Here is a 21,301-nt window from a genome sequence, read left to right as displayed (position 1 = left end):
GCTCAGCTAGGAGTCCAGGGCTGGCTCTGTGTTACCAGTGCGAGCGGCTGCGGTAACAGGAGGCTCCGCAACACACCGCCTCGCACAGCGGAGCCGCAGGGGCGGGTTGTTCGGCGCCAGCCACAGGAGCCCCGTTCCGCGTCCCCTCGGGAGAGGGCGGCGCCCGCAGGGCAGCGCCTGATACACACACGGCAGCGAGGACCGGCCCGGCCCCGCCCCGCGGGCTGAGCCCAGCTTCACCCTGCTCGGGCAGCCGGCGCCTCTCCTCCTGCAGCGAACACGCAGCCTGGCTCTCGTGGCGGGGGCTCCTTGGGCCCCACGCGCGGCGCCGAGGTCGGACTGGCCCCTCCCAGGTCCACTGAGGGAGCGGGTCCCGGCAGCAGGAAGGGCCATCACGAACCGCACCCGCCGCTCCTCTCAGCGCGCGAACACACAGGCGCACGCGCCGCACCGTCCGTCAATCACAGGTAGCTTCATCGCTCCTGACTCAGCGGTCCGACCCAACAATGCGCATGCGCATCAACTCGGCTGGTCCGCCCTGTGGGTCAAAGGTCACGCCTGAGCAAGCGCTCAGACCATCCTCTCGGAACCGATTTTAAACCGCGATTCAGCCGAGACTGCGCAAGGTCATGTGACTTACCCCCGGATAGGCTCGGTTGCCCAAACAACATAAGGCCACTTCCCTGAAGCCGTTCGGAAACGTCCGTTGGGAGCGTACCAACTTCCGGCACGTGCCGTGTGTTTAGGAGCTGGGTTCTTCCACACCCGGCGGGGTCTGGCCCACGTGATTGGTGGGCGGGGGGGGGGAGGGCTTCAGGAGCGGCGCATGCAGGTGAGGAGGGCTCGGGTTGGTTAGGGAGCGGGGAGTCCTAGCGTCAGGGCTCGGGCTGGGCGCAGCGCGGGCTGGGCTAGTTCTGCAGGGCTCGTGGGGGTCGCTACCCTGGGAGGGCGATGGGCTCTTCGTGCCCTTTGCCCTGCGAGACCAGAGGTGAAAGAGCCGGGCTTGGGCGGATCCCTGGCTCCGGTTTAGTGGGCTCAGCGGCGGTGGCTCCGCACATCCCCAGGTTGAAAAAGGAGAATCCCATGACTTCCGGAGCTGGGGAGTTAAGACCAGTGAAAAAACCATGAGTTGGCAACACTGGGATGGCCTTGGGTATTAGGCTCTGGCCTGGGACTCAGGAGATATGGATTTGGCTGCTGGCTCTGACATGGACCTCCTGTGAGATTAGAGTAAGGCAGTATCTGTGCCTCCGTTTCCTATCTGTAAAATGGTGCCACTGTAATAAAACTACTCTGCCTCCCCATGCTCTCTCCTATAGGACTTTAAAGAAACAGTACACATCTTCATTTCATGTGTGTTAATTTTTTTTCAGGTGTAAAAGTTTTCCTCTCACTTTAAAGACATGGACAGTTTTGTTGAACAACTGAAAAGGGGGACAGAGGAAGAGTTTACAGAAGAGTCTGTGTGGGATGGGTCTGCAGTAAACACCACAAGCAGTTCACTTCCAGCTATCTATTTACCTTTACTCCCACGGAACCTTCGGCATCCAAGTAATTGTGATTCTCTGTTGACTGCTTATCCTTACTAGCACATGCTGGTAACTAACATAGTAGTATTAGAGATGTCGCTGCTACTGAACTCACTGGGAGTTGAGGGCTCTTCTACAGTACAGGATGAAAGGGAGTGCCATAAAGATGCTATCACTGCTTTCTGTGTCTTGACACAGACCTGACTGTATGCAATTTAAAAACAAAACAAAACACCACACTGCAAACTTGTAACATCTCTAATGCTACTATGTTAATGTAAATCTGTATATACAGTACCTGGCTCTATTGGGCCCCAATCGTGGTTGAGGGTTCCATTAGCTCCTAATACAAATGCTTAGTAAAAATAGACAATGGGTCAAAACCAAAACTTTAGTACAGAAATCCTCTATATTTTGAGAGAGTCTGGATCTGAATTTTGCAGCATGAACCCATCTCAAGGGCAGTAGTGTACAGTGAATAACCTTTGTATAATGCCCAAATTTCCCTAACTCTGTAAAAGCAGCAAAAAATCCTGTGGCACCTTATAGACTAACAGACGTTTTGGAGCATGAGCTTTCGTGGTGAATACCCACTTCCTCAGATGCATGTAATGGAAATTTCCAGGGGCAGGTATATATATGCTAGCAAGCAAGCTAGAGATAACGAGGTCAGGGAGGATGAAGCCCTGTTCTAGCAGTTGAGGTGTGAAAACCAAGAGAGGAGAAACTGGTTCTGTAATTGGCAAGCCATTCACAGTCTTTGTTCAATCCTGAGCTGATGGTGTCAAATTTGCAGATGAACTGAAGCTCAGCAGTTTCTCTTTGAAGTCTGGTCCTGAAGTTTTTTTGCTGCAGGATGGCCACCTTAACGTCTGCTATAGTGTGGCCAGGGAGGTTGAAGTGCTCTCCTACAGGTTTTTGTATATTGCCATTCCTAATGTCTGATTTGTGTCCATTTATCCTTTTCCGTAGAGACTGTCCAGTTTGGCCGATGTACATAGCAGAGGGGCATTGCTGGCATATGATGGCGTATATTACATTGGTGGATGTGCAGGTGAATGAACCAGTACTACCCAAGATCCACAAACCCGGAAATCCTGGACGCCCCATCATCTCGGGCATTGGCACTCTCACTGAAGGACTGTCTGGATATATGGACTCTCTACTCAGACCCTATGCCACCAGCACTCCCAGCTATCTCCGTGACACCACTGATTTCCTGAGGAAACTACAATGCATTGGTGACCTCCCAGAAAACACCATCCTAGCCACCATGGATATAGAGGCTCTCTACACAAACATCCCACACACAGATGGAATACAAGCTGTCAGGAACACTATCCCTGATGATGCCACAGCACAGCTGGCTGCTGAGCTCTGTGCCTTTATACTTACACACAACTATTTCAAATTTGATGACAATATATATCTCCAGATCAGTGGCACTGCTATGGGCACCCTCATGGCCCCACAATATGCCAATATCTTTATGGCCGACCTGGAACAACGCTTCCTCAGCTCTCGTCCACTCACGCCCCTTCTCTACCTACGCTACATTGATGACATCTTCATCATCTGGACCCATGGGAAGGAGACTCGGGAAAAATTCCACCACGATTTCAACAGCTTCCACCCCACCATCAACCTCAGCCTGGACCAATCTACACGGGAGGTCCACTTTCTTGACACCACGGTGCAAATAAGAGATGGTCACATTAACACCACCCTATATCGAAAACCTACCGACTGCTATGCCTACCTTCATGCCTCCAGCTTCCATCCCGGGCACATCACACGATCCATTGTCTACAGCCAAGCACTGAGGTACAACCGCATCTGCTCTGACCCCTCAGACAGAGACCAACACCTACAAAATCTCCACCAAGCATTCTCAAAACTACAATACCCGCACGAGGAAATAAGGAAACAGATCAACAGAGCCAGACGTACCCAGAAGCCTCCTACTGCAAGACAAACCCAAGAAAGAAACCAACAGGACTCCACTGGCCATCCCATACAGCCCCCAGCTAAAACCCTCCAACGCATCATCAAGGATCTACAACCCATCCTAGACAATGATCCCACACTTTCACAGGCCTTGGGTGGCAGGCCAGACCTTGCCCACAGACAACCTGCCAACCTGAAACATATTCTCACCAGTAACTGCACACCGCACCATAATAACTCTAGCTCAGGAACCAATCTATGCAACAAACCTCGATGCCAACTCTGCCCACATATCTACACCAGCGACACCATCACAGGACCTAACCAGATCAGCCACACCATCACTGGTTCATTCACCTGCACATCCACCAATTTAATATATGCCAGCAATGCCCCTCTGCTATGTACATCGGCCAAACTGGACAGTCTCTACGGAAAAGGATAAATGGACACAAATCAGACATTAGGAATGGCAATATACAAAAACCTGTAGGAGAGCACTTCAACCTCCCTGGCCACACTATAGCAGACGTTAAGGTGGCCATCCTGCAGCAAAAAAACTTCAGGACCAGACTTCAAAGAGAAACTGCTGAGCTTCAGTTCATCTGCAAATTTGACACCATCAGCTCAGGATTGAACAAAGACTGTGAATGGCTTGCCAATTACAGAACCAGTTTCTCCTCTCTTGGTTTTCACACCTCAACTGCTAGAACAGGGCCTCATCCTCCCTGACCTCGTTATCTCTAGCTTGCTTGCTAGCATATATATACCTGCCCCTGGAAATTTCCATTACATGCATCTGAGGAAGTGGGTATTCACCCACGAAAGCTCATGCTCCAAAACGTCTGTTAGTCTATAAAGTGCCACAGGATTCTTTGCTGCTTTTACAGATCCAGACTAACATGGCTACCCCTCTGATACTTCCCTAACTCTAATTGCCCCACAGGTAATAGTGCCGTTTGACTTTGCATTTATAGCCCTTGCTATGGTCTTTTGCTCCTCTGCTATTTTTCAGACAATATGTTTCTCTGGGTAACTTCAGATCCACACAGGTGAAGATCACTTTCTATAGCTTCCAAGACAGGTATAGTTTGTTAAGACCAAAACATAAGAGTGGCCATACTGGGTCAGACCAATGGTTCATTCAACCCAGTAGCCTCTCTTCTGACAGCGGCTGGTACAAGATAATTCAGAGGGAGTGAACAGAACAGCTGAATCCTGTTAAATTGAGTGATTCATCCAGTCAAAGGTATCAGAACACCCAGATCATGGGGTTCAGTTCCTGATCATCTTGGCTGATAGCCACTGATGGACCTATCCTCCATGAACTTCTGTTTTTGAACCCAGTTATGCTTCTGACCTTCACAGTGCTCCCTGGCAATGAGTTCCACAGGTTTATTGTGCATTGTGGGAAGAAGTACTTCCCTGTTTTTGTCTTAAACCTGCTGCATGTTGATTTCAGTTGGTATCTGTTCATTCTTGTGTTATGGGCAGGGGTAAATAACACTTCCCTATTTACTTTCTCCACTCCTTTCATGATTTTACAGACCTCTACTATATCCCCCTTTAGTCATTTCTTTTCTAAGATGAATAGCGCCAGTCTTTTTAGTCTCTCTTGACATGGAAGCTATTCCATACCCCTAGTCATTTTTTGTTGCTCTTCTCTGCACTTTTTCCAATTCTAATAAATCTTTTTTGAGATAGGTTAACCAGACCTGAATGCAGTATTCCAGGTGTGGATAACTGACAGATTTTTGTAGTTGCACTGTAATATTTTCTGCCTTATCTATCCCTTTCCTAATGATTCCTAACATTGTTTGCTTTTTAAACTGCTACTGCATATTGAGCAGATGTTTTCAGAGAACTATCTACGATGCCTCCAAGATCTCTTTCTTGAGTGGGAACAGCTAATTTAGATCACTTCATTTTGTGTGTGTGGTTGGGATTATATTTTCCAATGTGCATTACTTTGCACTTATCAACATTGAATTTTATCTGCCATTTTGTTCCCCGGTCATCCAGTTTTGTGAGATCCCTGTTGTAACACTTCACAGTCAGCTTTGGACTTTAATTATCTTTAGTAATTTTGAATCATTGGGAAATTTGCCACCTCACTGTTTACCCCCTTATCCAGATAAATTATCAGTATGTTGAACAGCACTGGTCACAGTACAGATCTTTGGGGACCCTGCTGTTTACCTCTCTCCATTGTTAAAACTAACAATTTATTCCTACCTTTTGTTTCCTGCATTTTAACTAGTTTGCTGATCCATGAGAGATCTTTCATCTTATCCCATGGCTGCTTACTTTGCTTATGAGCCTTTGGTGTGAGACCTTGTCAAAGGCTTTCTGAAAGTCCAAGTACACTGGCTTAACATGTTTGTTGACCCACTGAAAGCATTCTAATAGATTGGTGAGGCATGATTTCCCTTACAAAAGCTGTATTGACTCTTCCCCAGCATTCTGAGTTAATCTGTGTGTCTGATAATTCTGTTCTTTATCATACTTTTAACAAATTTATATGGTACTAAAGCTAGGCTTGCTGACTGTAATTTCCAGGATTGCCTCTAGAGCCTTTTAAAAATCAGCATTACATTAGCTCACCACCAGGCAGCAGGTACAGTGACTTATTTAAGCCATATGTTACATATTACAGTTAGTAGTTCTTAAATTTCATATTTGAGTTCCTTTGGAATGCTTGGGTGAATACCATCTGGTCCTGGTAAATTAAACTGTAATAAGTCATCAATTTGTTTCCAAACCTCCTTTACTATTGCCTCAATCTAGATCAATTCCTCAGATTCGTCACCTAAAAAGAATGGCTCAGGTGTGGGAATCTCCCTTGCATCCTCTGTAGTGAAGACCAATGCAAAGAATTTGTTTAGCTTCTTTACAACAGCCTTGTTTTCCTTGAGTGCTCCCTTAGCACCTTGATCATCCAGTGGCCCTACTGACTGGCAGGATTTCTGCTTCTGATGGACTTAAAACAAATATTGCTGTTAGTTTTTGTCTTTTCCTAGTTGCTCTTCAAATGTCTATTTTTGTTTGTTTTTTTGGCCTGCCTATTCTATTTTTATACTTCACTTGCCAGCATTTATGCTCCTTTCTGTTTTCTTCAGTAGGACTTGACTTCCAGTTTTTAAAGGATGTCTTTTTGCCTCTAACTGCCTCTTTTATTTTGTTGTTTAGCCATGGTGACTCTTTTTTTGAGACATACATTTCGTTTGAGCTTCTGTTATGGTGTTTTTAAATAGTTTCCATGCAGCTTGCAGGCATGTCATTCTTGTGACCATTCCTTTTAATTTCCGTTTAACTAGCTTAACTGGCTTCCTTATTTTTGTGTCATTTTCCTTTTTGAAGTTACTTGGTACTGTGATGGGTTTCTTTGGTATTTTCCCCTCTACAACCATATAAATCTAACTTCATTTTCGTCGCTATTATTGATCGGTTCAGTACCAGATCCTGTGATCCACTTAGGACTTTCTCCTTGTGGGTACCAAAACTAACTGCACCAAGAAGCAGTCATTAACGATGTCTAGAAATTGGATCTCACATCTTTTTATCTTGCATCCCATCCTGAGGTGACATATATCCAGTCAGTAGGGGATAGTTGAAATCCCCCATTGCTATTCATTTTTCTGATTTTTGTAGCCTCTCTAATCTCCCTGAGCATTTCACAATGTTCAATGACGATTAAATGGTTAGTAGTATATTTCTACTGTATTCTTATTATTTAAGCATTGAATTGTTATCCACAGAGATTCTATGATACTGTTTGATTCATTTAAGCTTTTTACTGTATTTGAGTCTATGCTTTATTTCATAGATAATGCCACTCCCACACCAGTATGATCTACTATGTCATTCCCATATGTTTTGTACCTTGGTATTACAATGTCCCATTGATTATCATCATTCCACCAAGTTTCTTTGATGCCTTATATCAATATCCTTCTTTACAACCAGGCATTCAGTTTCATCCAGCCTACTGTTTAGACTTCTAGCATTTGTATACAAGCACTTATAAAATTTGTCAATATTTAGTTGTCTGCCTTCAAGTGACATAATTGAAGGGGACGCTGTTTTTGACTGTTTCTCTTCATTTCCCACCTATACTTTATCAACTTATATCTCTCCTCTTTATTAGGATATAGAGCATCCCCTTTAATAAATCCTCTCCTAAGGTGTGTCTCTATCCAAACCGGGTGCTCCACACCTCCGCACCTGTTGGTTTTCCCTCAGCCCTTAGTTTAAAAACTCCTTCATAACCTTTTTAATTTTACATGCCAGCAATCTGGTTCCATTTTAGTTTAGATGGAGCCCATCCTTCCTGTATAGGTTCCTCCTTTCCCAAGAGGTTCCCCTGTTCCTAATAAACCTAAATCCCTTCTCTGAACACCATTATCTCATCCATGTATTGAGACCCTGCAGTTCTGTGTGCCTAACTGGCCCTGCATGTGGAACTGGAAGCATTTCAGAGAATGTTACCTTGAAGGTCTTGGACTTCAATCTCTTACCTAGCAGACTAAATTTGGCCTCTAGGACCTCTCTCCTACCTTTTCTTTCTGTCAGTGGTACCTACATGTACAGTGACCACTGGCTTCTCCCCAGCGCTGCTCAGATATCTATCTAAAGGTCTCCAGAGGTCCACAACCTACACCCCTGTAAGGCATTTCACCATGCAGTTCTTCTGGTGCATCACAAAACCATCTATGTTTCTAATAATTGAATCCCCCATGACTGTTACCTGCCTCTCCTTATAACTGGGGTTCCCTGCCCTTGAAGGGGTATCCTCAGTGTGAGAGGATAACATTACATCATCTGGAAGGAGGATCCAAACTATAGGCTCTTTTCTCTCTGCTCCAGCTTGATGTTCTCCTTCCTCAAGACTTTCATCCTCAGCACAGAGGCTGTCAGACTAGGAGTGGGACTGCTTTATTAGATCCCTGAAATTCTCAGCTGTGTATCTCCCTGTCTCCCTCAGCTCCTTCCGTTCAGCCACGCTAGTATCAAGTGCCCGTACTCAAATCTCTGAGGACCATAAGCGGCTTGCTCTGAATGCACTATATGCCACCAGTCCATAAGGCAGGTAATCATACATGCTGCATTTAGTGCAGTATAGTAGATAGCCCCCACTGTGCTGCTGGACTTCTGTTTGCATTATTTCTACTCTTGCAGGGTTTTTGTTCTGTGTGTCTGTGTTTAGGAGCGGTTTTTTTTTAAACCCCTGTTCTCCCTGAGTTCGTCCTACCCCCTTGTCAAGGGATCCTAAAGGGATGGAAAACTAGAGCCTTGTTATTGGCAAAGATATAGATACCAAAGTAAGAGCTGTAGTTTTGTTTTGTTTTTTAAGAAGATCACAGTCAGTAGTTATCCACTAACCTTATTTTTTCAGCAACCAGAGGTCGAAAGGCAACAGAATTTCAAGAGACTAAGAAAGCTTGTTTAAATTACATTCAGGATGCCCTGCTACAACACCAGTGGCAGAGGGCTGCAGAGTTCATGACTAACTATTTGGAGACATTAGAGAATACTTCTGCTGAAAAACGGATGGCTGCCCCAGAGGTAAGTAGTAAGGAAAAATCCGTACTTTCTCCCTCAGTTGATGGAAATAATTTAAAGGGGCATCTGAGATAATTCAGGACCCATACTTATGCTTTGTTTATATAAAATATAAATCCCTAAAACTTCATAAATCTAATTTTCAGGGATGTTTTCATAATTTTCAGGTGTTGCCTCTCATCTGTTTGCACAACAGATAAGAATGTGGCCCAAATATGAATAAATGCCACAAATCACACCAGTAGCATGTTCCACTTAAAATATAGGTTTTCATAATTTCATTTTGAAACAGAGAAATAAGCACATTTTTCCACTGGTTCCAGGGCTGCCCAGAGAGGGGGGCAAATGGGGCAATTTGCCCCAGGCCCTGGGCTCCGCAGGAACCCCCAAGAGAATGGCTCAAGCTCCTGCCCCAGCCCGATCCGACCCCGTGTCCACCCCTTTCCTGGAGCCTCAGTGCGTCCAGCGCTGTCCCTGAACAGCTGCAGCCTGACTCCGGCAGGGCCTGAGCTCCACCCCGCTGAGAACCGCATGGTAAGGGGGCAGGGCTGCGAGCTCCGGGCTGAGTGGAGGAAGCTCACAGCCCCGCCCCCTTTACCCCAGTGCTCTGAGTGGGGAGGAGCTCACAGCCATGCCCCCTTACCACGCAGCTCTGAGCGGGGCGGAGCTCAGGCCCTGCTGGAGCCACGCTGCTCTGCTGTTCAGGGACGGCCCTGGATGCGATGCACTGAGGCTCCGGGTGAGGGGGGAGCCGGGGGCAAGAAGCTGGGGCTGGGGTGGTTGCTAAGGAGTAGGGAGTCTCGGGGACAGTCAGGGCACAGGAAGGGGACAGAGTTTGGGGGGGCGGTCAGGGGACAGGGAACGAGAGGGTTGGATTGTGGGCGTTCCGGGGGTCTGTCAGGACTCAGCGGGGGGGTGGGGGGTGGATAGGGGTTGGGACAGTCAAGGGACAGGGAGGAGGGATGGGGTCCCGGGGTGGTGGTGTCTCTGGGGGATGGATCGGGGATTGTGAGTGGGGGTTGGATAGGGGACAGGGCCAGGCTGTTTGAGAGGCACAGCCTTCCCTACCCTGAAGCTCATTCAGCAGTTTGAGGCTTGCAGAAGAGCCAAGCTGCTAGCTTTTCCATTAGGGCTACCATCCCTTTCACTTCTCAAATGCCAAATTATAGTTTATATTTAATTTCAGTGCCATAGGGAGATTAACGTCAGGGGAGGGTAGCTTCATTTAAAATTTAGCCACTGGGGGAGGGATCACATGAGAAGAGCAATACCCCTCCTAACCCTACAAAGGGAGAGCCCTCCCCTCCAGTCCCTGAGGCTCTAGAGGGGTTAATTCAATGGTTCTCAAACTTTCGTCCTGGTGACCCCTTTCACATAGCAAACCTCTGAGTGCGACCCCCCCACCAACCCCTTATAAATTGAAAACACTTTTTTATATATTTAACACTATTATAAATGGTGGAGGCAAAGCGGGGTTTGAGGTGGAGCCTGACAGCTCTCGACACCCAGTAATAACCTCTTGACTCCCAGTTTGAGAACCCCTGGGTTAATTTAATTTTAGCACCCTGTTTCCATTCACATGCATGTGCTATTTTGAGCATTTCAGTTTTCACAACATAAGCTCATCCCAGATTCTGGACCAAGCTCAAATGCTCAGTTTGTGGAGTATGTATATAAGCTGTACCGAAGACAAACCCACAGTAACCGTCTCCAGTTTGTGAAGGACCCCATGGAGCCAGTCTCTAGGAAACAGCTAAATGCATGGAGGTTAAGTCCATTAATGGCTATTAGCCAGGATGGGTAAGGAATGGTGTCCCTAGCCTCTCAGAGGGTGGGGACGGATGGCAGGAGAGAGATGACTTGACCATTACCTGTTAGGTTCACTCCCTCTGGGGCACTTGGCATTGGCCATTGTCGGTAGACAGGATTGTGGGCTGGATGGACTTTTGGTTTGACCCAATATGGCTGTTCTTATGTTCTAAGCTAAATGAACGCAAAGTTATGGAGACAGATATGAGTCAAGGAAGCCAGCAGAGTACCAGAAACCTGGAAAAATCTCTGACTGGATGGGCTCAGGCATTTGGGCACAAGCTAAGGTGATTCAGAAGTTTTGGATTTTTTTAAGCAGAATTTTTTTTATTGTTTCTTTAAACAATCAGACACAGCAAACAGCAAATATTTGGCCACACATTTCTGAAACCCCAAACCATATTCAGGTTTTGACAGACTAATTTCAGCTTTTCAATTTAAAAAAAAAACACAACAAATTTTGAAAGAAAGCGACATTGTCCATGATTTTTTTTCTGCTTTTTAAAAACTCTAGTTTTCAAACCAAAAAAAGTTTTGATGGAAAATATTTGTCCAACCCTTTTAATGAGCTTTAGTGCCTTTTAGCACTAGCTGATGCTGAGAACCAGTGATATCTTGTAAAGAAGTTTTCTCAAAACTAGGTTTGTGCTGAGATGCAGAAGGTTTATTTTTCCCAGGGCTGCCCGTGAGGGGGAGCAAGTGGGGCAATTTGCCCTGGGCCCCGCAGGGGCCCCCTTGAGAATACAGTATTGCAATTTTTTTTATGGAAGGGGCCCCTGAAATTGCTTTGCCCCAGGCCCCCTGAATCCTCTGAGCAGCCCTGACTGGTTCCCCTACATGTTGGTGTCCATTTGAAAACTGCATCTTTGTTTTTAGTTCTCCACCATCTTTGTCCAGTACTGCATGAACCTTCTTGCTAGTCCCTTCCCTGCTTCCTCTATGCATTTCAACAGATGGAAAGGGTAGTAAACTGCATTGACAAAGAGCTGTTTAAAAAAATAAATTCAGTGCAGAGAACATTGGCTATCGCCAGTTTGTTGGAATTGCTGATCTAACTGTGTAGACAAATCTTGATCACAAAGATATTTGGGGGTAGGGTAGGATGTGTCCGGACAGAAGGTATGTATTTCAGTTTGCAATTTCATCTAATTATCCTTACCTTTGTTGTATTAAGGTAACGTGAGCTACGTATACCTACATTTTAGTGGGGTAACATGAAAAGAAAATTTCTTGTTTGCTTGAGTTGTTACCAGTCCACAGCAGGCACCTACTGCTTTCTATATATGGTTTTGGTGTGTTTTGTTGAAGTATGGGATTTTGATGACCACTTGTGAAGTTTCCATTGCATTTAAGCTTTATTTTCACTTAAAGTACATGCTGGTATATTTTACTATAGCAGCAAATAATACACAATAGTTTTCTGTTGCAATTTAAACCACACATAATATGGTTAAATATAACAGCCATAGTACAGTGATGGGAGACTAATGATGTTCTGGCTGCTGTGCGCAGAGTGTTTTCACTTCTGAAATTTTAATTCTTTTGGAATTTTTTTTTCTCCATTGGCAGGTGATTTGGAGAATAGGATCTGAAATTTTGTGCCATCATTCCAAGAGCAGTATTGAAGAGTTCAACTATTTTGCTGAGCAGATGAAAAATCTAGGAGTAAAAAGGTATTTAAAGGTGAGGATAGCCTTAAAGGGACACTTCAAAAAGAAGTATGATTTAAGTCTGTAAATTTTACCTACTGGTGTTACAAGCAACATTTAAGAAATTCTTAAGAATATTATCTCTGATAGTTAGTATCACTAATTATAGAATCAAGAGACTGCACCTTAGACTTATGTGATGGCATCATTATTTTTCCATCTCATTCCCTATATAGCCTAGTATCAGAGGGTAGCCGTGTTAGTCTGGATCTGTAAAAGCAGCAAAGAATCCTGTGGCACCTTATAGACTAACAGACGTCTTGGAGCATGAGCTTTCGTGGGTGAATACCCACTTCCTCAGATGCATGTCCTATATAGCCTATCGTCTTTTACTTTTTTGACTGTAGCTGCACATTCTGCTGAAGTCTTCATTGAGCTGTCCCCAGGTTCCTTTCCTAAATTGTTAGTTAATTTAGAACTATGTCATGTATATGGATAGCCTAATTTTTGTTTTTTGTTTTCCCTTCCAATGTGCATTGCTTTACAGTTATTAATATTGGGCTTCCGTTACTATCATGTTACCTGTTCACCTGGCTTGGTCAGGTCTCGTTTTAGCTCCTCAGTCTGCTGTGATCCTGGTTAATGTACATAACTTTGTCAGCTACAAATTTTGCTGCCTAACTCCTTTCTCCCCTTTCCAAATTCAAAATACGTATACAAAACACTAGCCTAGTCAGGAATTTTGAGGTACTCTTCTGTAAATATTTTGGCATGGTTACATTTTTCCATTTAATCCTACTCTTGCTTTCTGTCTCTTTGCCAATTTTTGATTCATGACATTATTTTTTATTATTTGTATTGCCATACCACTGAGGAGTCCTAGTCACGGAACAGGACCCAATTATGTTAAGTGCTGTATAAACACAGAACTTCAAGAGAATCCCTGCCCCCAAAGGTTTACTTTGACTTCCATCCCATTTATAATTAGTTTCTTTACTAGACTTTTGTTAAGGACCTTTTCAAAGGCCTTTTAAAAGTCTAAGCAAACTAGCATCTGATTCACCTCTATATACTACTTTATCAACCTGTTAAAAGAATTGTAATAGATTAGTGAGACGTGATTTTCCTTTCTTGAATCTGTGCTGGTTAGACCGCCGCCATATTGTGATCTTACAGATGTTTTCTTGTTCTAGTTTATCGTTTTAAACCAGTTTGCCAGTTACAGATGCAAGGTTTACTTGTACAATTTACCAGATCGCCACCATTTCCTTTTAAAAAAACAAAACAAAAACAACCTAATTTTTTTTAATTACAGCACTTGCAATCTCCTGTGTTTTCAGGTTTTTATTTTGTTTAACATTTCCCAGGATTTTATCAGTTTATTACAGAAATTAAAAAGTGAGTGAAAATCAGTACAAAAATTAACCTCAGTTTTCTAGTGAAATATCAGGGTTAATATTGGCATGGGAGGACTGAAAAAAATCAACCAATATAGAAACATCAGAATACTGTAAGTAAAAGGAGTTTAATTCTGTGGCTTATTTTGTGAACTGGCCGTAAACACATGCATGCACATGTGTGTGTCTCTGTATCTTCCCCAACATTGCCGTACTTTAACAGACAGCTTCTCGTTTACACTTAGACAAATTTATTAACAAAAACACATCAACCTAATGTAATGTATTGGATTTGCTTAACATAATCAGTATTTTCATGTATTTGGTCAAAATTTAGGTGAAAAGCAGTTTTAAAAAAAATAGCATTTATAAAATCTGGGAAATTTTTGGTAAAAATCAGTGAACTGAAAATGAAGGGCCTTATATACTTGCTATCTTCTAATTCTTTGGAATATTGGCTGTTTTTAGTGAGGGATTGCCTATTTTTGCAAGCAGCTCAGCCAGTTCATATTTAAGCGCCTTCAGAAGTGTTGGATGTATACCATCTGGCTTGTGACTTATTGCTTTATAAACTGCTTATACTAGCACTACTTCTTTTGACACCTCCATCACTGATAGTACCTCATATTTATTACCACAGAAGAGCAGGTCTGGGATATGTATCTTCCCCAGCATCATCTATGGTGAAGACCGATGCAAAAAATCATTTAGCTTCTCAGCAATGTCCACACTTACCTATATCCTTCCTTTTTTCCTTTCTCCTTTTCCTAATATTGTATTTATCTCCAACGCTTTCTGCAGATACATCATTTGAATGAAATAACTAGGGCTGTCAATTGCAGTTAACTCACATGATTAACTCAAAAAAAATCTTGTATCCGACAAAGTGAGTATTCACCCACGAAAGCTCATGCTCCAATACGTCTGTTAGTCTATAAGGTGCCACAGGACTCTTTGCTGCTCTTTCAAAAAAATTAATCACAACTTAATCGCGATTAATTTTTTAATCCCACTTATAACAGTAGAATACAAATTGAAATTTACTAAATATATTTGGATGTTTTTCTACATTTTCAATATTGATTTCAATTACAACACAGAATACAAAGTGCACAGTGCTCGCTTTTAGTTTTACAAATATTTGCACTGTAAGAATGATAAACAAAAGAAATAGTATTTTTCAATTCATCTCATACAAGTACTGTAGTGCAATCTCTTTATGGTGAAATTGTAATTTACAAATGCAGATCTTTTTGGGGGGAGAGGGAGGTTACATAACTGCACTCAAAAACAAAACAGTGTAAATCTTTAGAGCGTACAAGTCCACTCAGTCCTATGTCGTATTCTGCCAATTAAGACAAACAAGTTTGTTTACATTGATAGGCAATACTGCTGCCTGCTTCTTATTTACAATGTCTCCTGAAAATTAGCATGGCACTTTTGTAGCCGGCGTTGCAAGGTATTTACATGCCAGATATGCTGAACATTTCGGCCACCATTCCAGAGGATATGCTTCCATGCTGATGATGCTCCTTTAAACAAAAAAAAAAAAATCAATTAAATTTGTGACTGTGCTCCTTGGGAGAGAATTGTATGTCTCCTGCTCTGTTTTACCCGCGTTCTACATATATTTCATGTTATAGCAGTCTCAGATGATGACTCAGCACGTTTGTTTTAAGAACACTTTCACAGCAGATTTGACGAGACGCAAAGATGGTACTGATGTGAGATTTCTAAAAATAGCTATAGCACTAAATCCAAGGTTTAAGAATCTGAAGTGCTGTCTAAAATCTGAGAGGGATGAGGTGTGGAGCATACTTTTAGAAGTCTTAAAATAGCAACACTCTGATGCGGAAACTACAGAACCCAAACTACTAAAAAAGAAAATGAACGTTTGCTAGTGGCATCTGACTCATGATGATGAAAATGAATATGCGTCAGTGTGCACTGCTTTGGATTGTTATCAGACAGAACCCATCAGCATGGAAGCATGTCCTCTGGAATGGTGGTTGAAGCATGAAGGGACATATGAATCTTTAGCGTATCTAGCACGTAAATATCTTGCAACGTTGGCTACAACAGTGCCATGCAAACGCTTGTTCTCACTTTCAGGTGACATTGTGAACAAGCAGGCAGCATTATCTCCTGCAAATTGTAACTAACCTTGTTTGTCTGAGTGATTGGCAGACCAAGTAAGACTGAGTGGACTTTGTTTTATTTTTAATGCAGTCTTTTTGTACATAATTCTACATTTGTAAGTTCGTCTTTCGTAATAAAGAGATTGCACTACAGTATTTGAGGTGAATTGAAAAATACAATGTTTTTTGTTTTTACAGTGCAAATATTTGTAACAAAAATAAATATATTGTGTTGTAATTGAAAATATATTTGAAAATGTAGTAAACATCCAAAAATATTTAAAATAAATGGTATTCTATTATTGTTTAACAGTGCGATTAATTGCAATTAATTTTTTTAATCGCTTGACAGCCCTAAAAATAACCTCTAATTAAAATATTCCAATTCTGTGACAGTTCTAATTAAAATGTATTTAGACTGTGTTGTATTGATGCCAATAATATGGCTCTTTTTTGCAGGTGTATGGTAGGAGGTAAAATTGCAATGTGCTGTCAGGACAGTCTGATCTGTATGACATAAAATTCAATATTATAAATTGTGTAAATTGTTGTAGGTCTGTTTAGAGCATGTCTTTCACCTCCTGTGTAATGGACTAATAGATGAGGCATACCAAAACCTGTCCCTGGCAGAAGGCTGGAGGTATGGAGAACAAACAACTGCTCAGGATAAAGAATTGAAACTCATTCAAGCTTACAAGGGGCTGCTGGATTACTATAACTGGACCAAAAAAAGAAAAGCCATGTTAGAGCTTGGTGAGTACCAGTGCTGCCTTCTTTAGATAAAAGGAGCTGTTCAGCTCAGTCATTCTCATAAGTCACCATGGCTTGCAGATGATTCTTGAAGGAGGAGACATGGACATAGGTTAGAACATTGGTGGTGAAAGCTGCATTCAATCTGATTACTTGCAGCACAGAGAGCTTCTAAAATTCTGATGCATGCTTTTAATTTAAAAAAAAAAAAGAAAAAGCGTTCATCCATTGGATCTGCAAGGTCTCCCCCAAAAGAACTGTTCTGAGTGGAGAGTTTCAAAGATTTTTGGTTCCTAATGGAGAATGCTTAATCAAAGGAGTTCCATCAGAAAACTTTTTTTTTGTTTTTAGGTAGTCTTTTCTGCATGTCAGTTGCCTGCCATATATGCATATTTAGAAGCTGGCTTTCATATTTAATTGATAATTCTTTAGTTTACCTTTGTAGAGTTGACGGGATTAAATATATTATTTGAATAAAATGGATATTTATTTATCTATTTTGCTGCAACAGATAGTGAAGCCTCAGATAATTTAGTCAGAATGTGATGTCTATAAGGCAAGATCCGTAAGATTCAGATATAATTTGATAATTTAACTTAATTGCCAGAAAACCCACACCACAAAACTGGTTACCTCCACAGTTCATTTAACTGTTGGTGGGTGAGGGGAGGTGAAACAGGAAGATGGTTACTAGTATTTTTCAGCTAAGATCTAATCCTCCCACACCTGCTCCTTAAATCTCTATTCAGTATAAAAATATTTCTTACTTTCTGCACTTGTTTTATTCATATACTAACTCTTTCTTTGTCCTTCTCATTTTTAGCTCTCACTGAGCTCCATTCTCTTGGGTTAAGGTGCTTTTTGAAATTGGATTCAAGGTGTCAACTTTTTTTTGTAAAGCCCACCATCGCTTGGGTCCTGACTTTTTGTGAGACTATCACTCATGTAAATTTAAAAAAAACCTTTTATCTTTTGGCAGATGGTAATTTTGCAGACTCTGTTGAACAGGAAATGCACAGTTTCTTTCGGCAGGCAGCAGTGAATCTCAAGGAGATAATTAAAATACCTGGAGTTTGGGATCCTTTTGTGAAGAGCTATGTGGAAGTAAGAGCCCTTTTTTGCACATATTACTTAAACGCTCCTTTGTCTAATCTTAGACAAAGTGGTTAGATGAAAGTGAAATGTTTTCTGATGTTTGACCACTTGCAATTAAGTTATAGTTAGGAAAGGGAGACTGTGAAAATGCTACCTTTTAAAACAATATATGTAGTGTCTTCATGTGGCATCTGCTTACATTACTTATGAAAGCAGGTTTTTATTCCTGGTGGCACTGCAACACCAACATAACTATGAGAATACAAGCAAGAGTCTACTAGTAAAATCACTGGGTACACTGATTGCAGACTTTTTTGTTACTGGTGATGGTGCCAAAATTAGAGCATGGCTTGATTTTTTTCAGATCACAGGTTTTGCTGCACAAACGGGTCAATCCTCTTTTAAATACCAGCTGATTGTAGTTGGATCCTGAAGTCACAGAACAAATATGAAATCCCACAGTCTGATTTTCTGATTATAACTGCTAAATCAACTAACTTTTAAAATTGAATTAAACTTAAAATAGCTTTGAAACAGTTTGATTTTTCTAGAGTTGCTAATGGCACTTGATTGTCTTTGGTGCTTGCCTGCCTCACATGACTCTACCTCCTCCTGGGGTCTGCTGTGCTGTCTCATTAAGTTGAACACTCTCATGGAGAGACAGCAGTCCTGTTCACTGAAAAGAAGTACTGAAACAGTGATCACAATTATTTAATATATAAATATTTAGCTGTTTAATGTATTTGCAGTGCTTTTAATGACTTCTAGTTATGAATATTTACATATATGTTGTGGAAAGTGAATTGCATGTAAGAGCAGCATTTTTAAGAGACATTAGATTTAAATGGAAATCTTTTAGCATTGTTAAGTACTAGTCCAGAAGCATCTAGTGTTGCTGGGCTTACTGTATTGTGCACTGTAAAATCAAAAATTTGGTGCCTCACACAGTTACAGAAAAGCGTCACCACATTTTTCCTTAATTTTCGCTAGTCTCAGTCCAGTTCCTGTTTAAATCTAAGGGAGTATTTCCTTTGCCTGCAGTAGGATTTGAATCGGAGATTTTATTTTCAGAGGTGCAAAGACGTCAAGGATAGAATTAGTCATTGGGAGAATTAACTTCATGCTTAGAGAGGATCTCTCTAGGTTAAAGTTGGGATGCATTAGGGGTTGTGTGGGCCAAGTGTTATGGGGATGCTTGCAGAGGAGTTACTTCTGTCTGACCTGTAGAGGACTTAATTCTTCAGGGTTGTAAAACAAGGACCTTTCAGAAACACTAACATGGATTTAAGAGTAACATTTTGAACTACTTTGTGTAACAATAGCAAAAGGCTTCTTTCCATCCTAATGATGTTACTTACAGGATTGTCTATCAGTACAGTTTGTAACAATCGAAAACTAGTGGATATTTCTGATAGTTTATTACGCTGTCAGGCACCACAACGTGCTCACATTTTTTTTTTCCATAGCTATTGGAATTCTATGAGGATTATGATGAAGTCCGGCAAGTATTAAGCGAGTACGCTTACAATTCGAAGTTTCCTCCCAATCCCAATGCTCATGTTTATTACTATCAGTTCCTAAAGAGACAGGGTGAATCAAAGAAGACACTGATGTCTGTGCTCAAGGTACAAGTTTTGGACTGTTTTAATGTTTTTGTAACAATTTTTAATTGAATTAATTTATGTTCTGTAAATATAGTTTTTTCAAAAGTCTATCTCAGCTTTATGCTTGATGACTTCAGCTATTACAGATTTTGTCCAAAACTTTTAACACACTTGGACGGAAGGGAAACCAAATTCTAACCTCAAAATATTGCGAGCCTCCTACCACAACATAGCAAATGGTGAGAAAGTTTAAAATAAACCCTTAAATCCCCCCCCCCCCCACACACACGTGTTTGGTATCACCTTCTACAGTCCTGTAAATTTTATATTTGTGTTTAAGTGAAATGTTAGGAAATTTCTGGATCAACCTGTTCCAGGGAAGGAGATGCTGATGTTTCATTTAATATATGTCACAGTTATGGTCTGCTTTGTTAGTTTTAAAAAGCACACAGTCAATTACTTAGGCAGCATGCTGGATTAAGAATTTGTCTCACGGTAGTTCTCCTTTTAGATTATTGTTGCATGGTAAATACAAATAACAGAGGTATTCCCTTGAGATTAAACATACAAATTATTTCTGAAGAGCAGAGTACCTGCCGTTTTTAAACACAGAGTTGTTGGGGAAAGAAACTCTACATCCCTAGCACTAACATTGATCTGCCTGTGACTTGACTTAAAGGTTGTAAGAAAAAGGGGGAGGGTGCATTGTGTCTGTGTTTGCAAGGCATTTGAGGGTGAAAGATAGGTATCTGTCTGCAGACAGAAGAGAAGGGTTGATGGGACATACTTGCATGCAATACGTTCAACACGTACACATTCTTTTTCCCTTTGTTAATACTCTTACAGATTCTCTCACAGTGGAGATGTGGACACTGCAGCTGATGGTGTAATTTTCATCTCTGGTAGATGTATGTACTCTAGCTTTGATCGAGTTAGTGTGCTAAAAATAGCAGTGTAGCTGTGGCAGTGTGGCTGGCAGCTCAGGCGAACTGCCCAAGTACGTATCTGGGATCCTGGATGTGATTTATACTCAGGCAGCTAGCCTCCACCGCTGTTTGTGCCAGGGCAGCTATGCTGCAATTTTTAGTGTGCTAGCCCAAGCTAGAAATTACACCTCCAGCTGCAATATAGACATGCCCACATTGACCCTGATGCAGTAAAACACTCAAGCATGTGCTTAACTTTACATATATGCTTAAGGGCTTTGCAGGATCACAATCTTAGTGTCTGGAAAATTTATTCTTTTTCTTTTGGTTTTTACAGTCCAGAGCATCATCTAGTTCTGTTCTTTCCCTCGACTGTTTCACTCCATTATCTTCAACCGATCACACAGTTAACTCAATAAGTTTCCTATTGTATAGCCTGCAGCACATGAGAACTCTTGGCTATCTTGTTTTATTTCTTTGTATAGTGTGCTCATGCTGTTGTTGCAAAGTAGAACTTAACCAATCATTTTGGTAAGTCGTATTTTGCCGTCTGCACTGATCATAAAGGAAATGGGATGCCTAGGTGAGATTGACAGGACACCAAAATGCAGACTCAAACTTGGAATTGATAGAGTGCAGAGTAAATAACGTCTTCTGCTGTCTTACTTTCACACAACATGTCTGAATTCAAATCTGTGTGTTTAGTTTTGATCAGTTGTGGGACTGATTCTCCATTTTATGTGTTAACTGTTTCCAGTTAGTTCAGAAAAGGTGTTGGTATAGCTTTCTGGAGCCATGTAAGTAGGCTTGCATACAACATACATTGCTGCTGTTCTAGTTTTATCTTTACATTTAATTTACAGAAGAAAACAATTTGGTGTTTGCTGTGTTTCTG

At 41.9% G+C, this 21,301-nt stretch overlaps 1 protein-coding gene across 4 annotated transcripts in view; it reads left to right on the top strand.

The window, feature by feature from the left end:
• Window positions 1–465: 465 nt before the first annotated feature.
• The window catches only part of TAF1A (TATA-box binding protein associated factor, RNA polymerase I subunit A), a 31,394-nt gene continuing 10,558 nt past the window's right edge, over window positions 466–21,301 (top strand). For 2 of the 4 annotated variants that reach the window (XM_050948578.1, XM_050948576.1), the window contains exons 1-7: window positions 466–832; window positions 1,374–1,551; window positions 8,872–9,041; window positions 12,417–12,530; window positions 16,586–16,784; window positions 17,761–17,885; window positions 19,343–19,501. In XM_050948578.1, the coding sequence (XP_050804535.1) occupies window positions 1,404–1,551; window positions 8,872–9,041; window positions 12,417–12,530; window positions 16,586–16,784; window positions 17,761–17,885; window positions 19,343–19,501 (915 nt within the window). In that variant the 5' untranslated portion in view covers window positions 466–832; window positions 1,374–1,403. Of the gene's footprint in view, window positions 833–1,373; window positions 1,552–8,871; window positions 9,042–12,416; window positions 12,531–16,585; window positions 16,785–17,760; window positions 17,886–19,342; window positions 19,502–21,301 lie in introns of those variants that run through there. The other 2 variants (XM_050948575.1, XM_050948577.1) reach the window with 2 other exon arrangements.

The sequence above is a fragment of the Gopherus flavomarginatus genome, chromosome 4 (genome assembly GCF_025201925.1).
Source record: "Gopherus flavomarginatus isolate rGopFla2 chromosome 4, rGopFla2.mat.asm, whole genome shotgun sequence".
NCBI classification, from domain to species: domain Eukaryota; kingdom Metazoa; phylum Chordata; order Testudines; family Testudinidae; genus Gopherus; species Gopherus flavomarginatus.
This window is presented reverse-complemented; position numbering and strand designations above follow the sequence as displayed.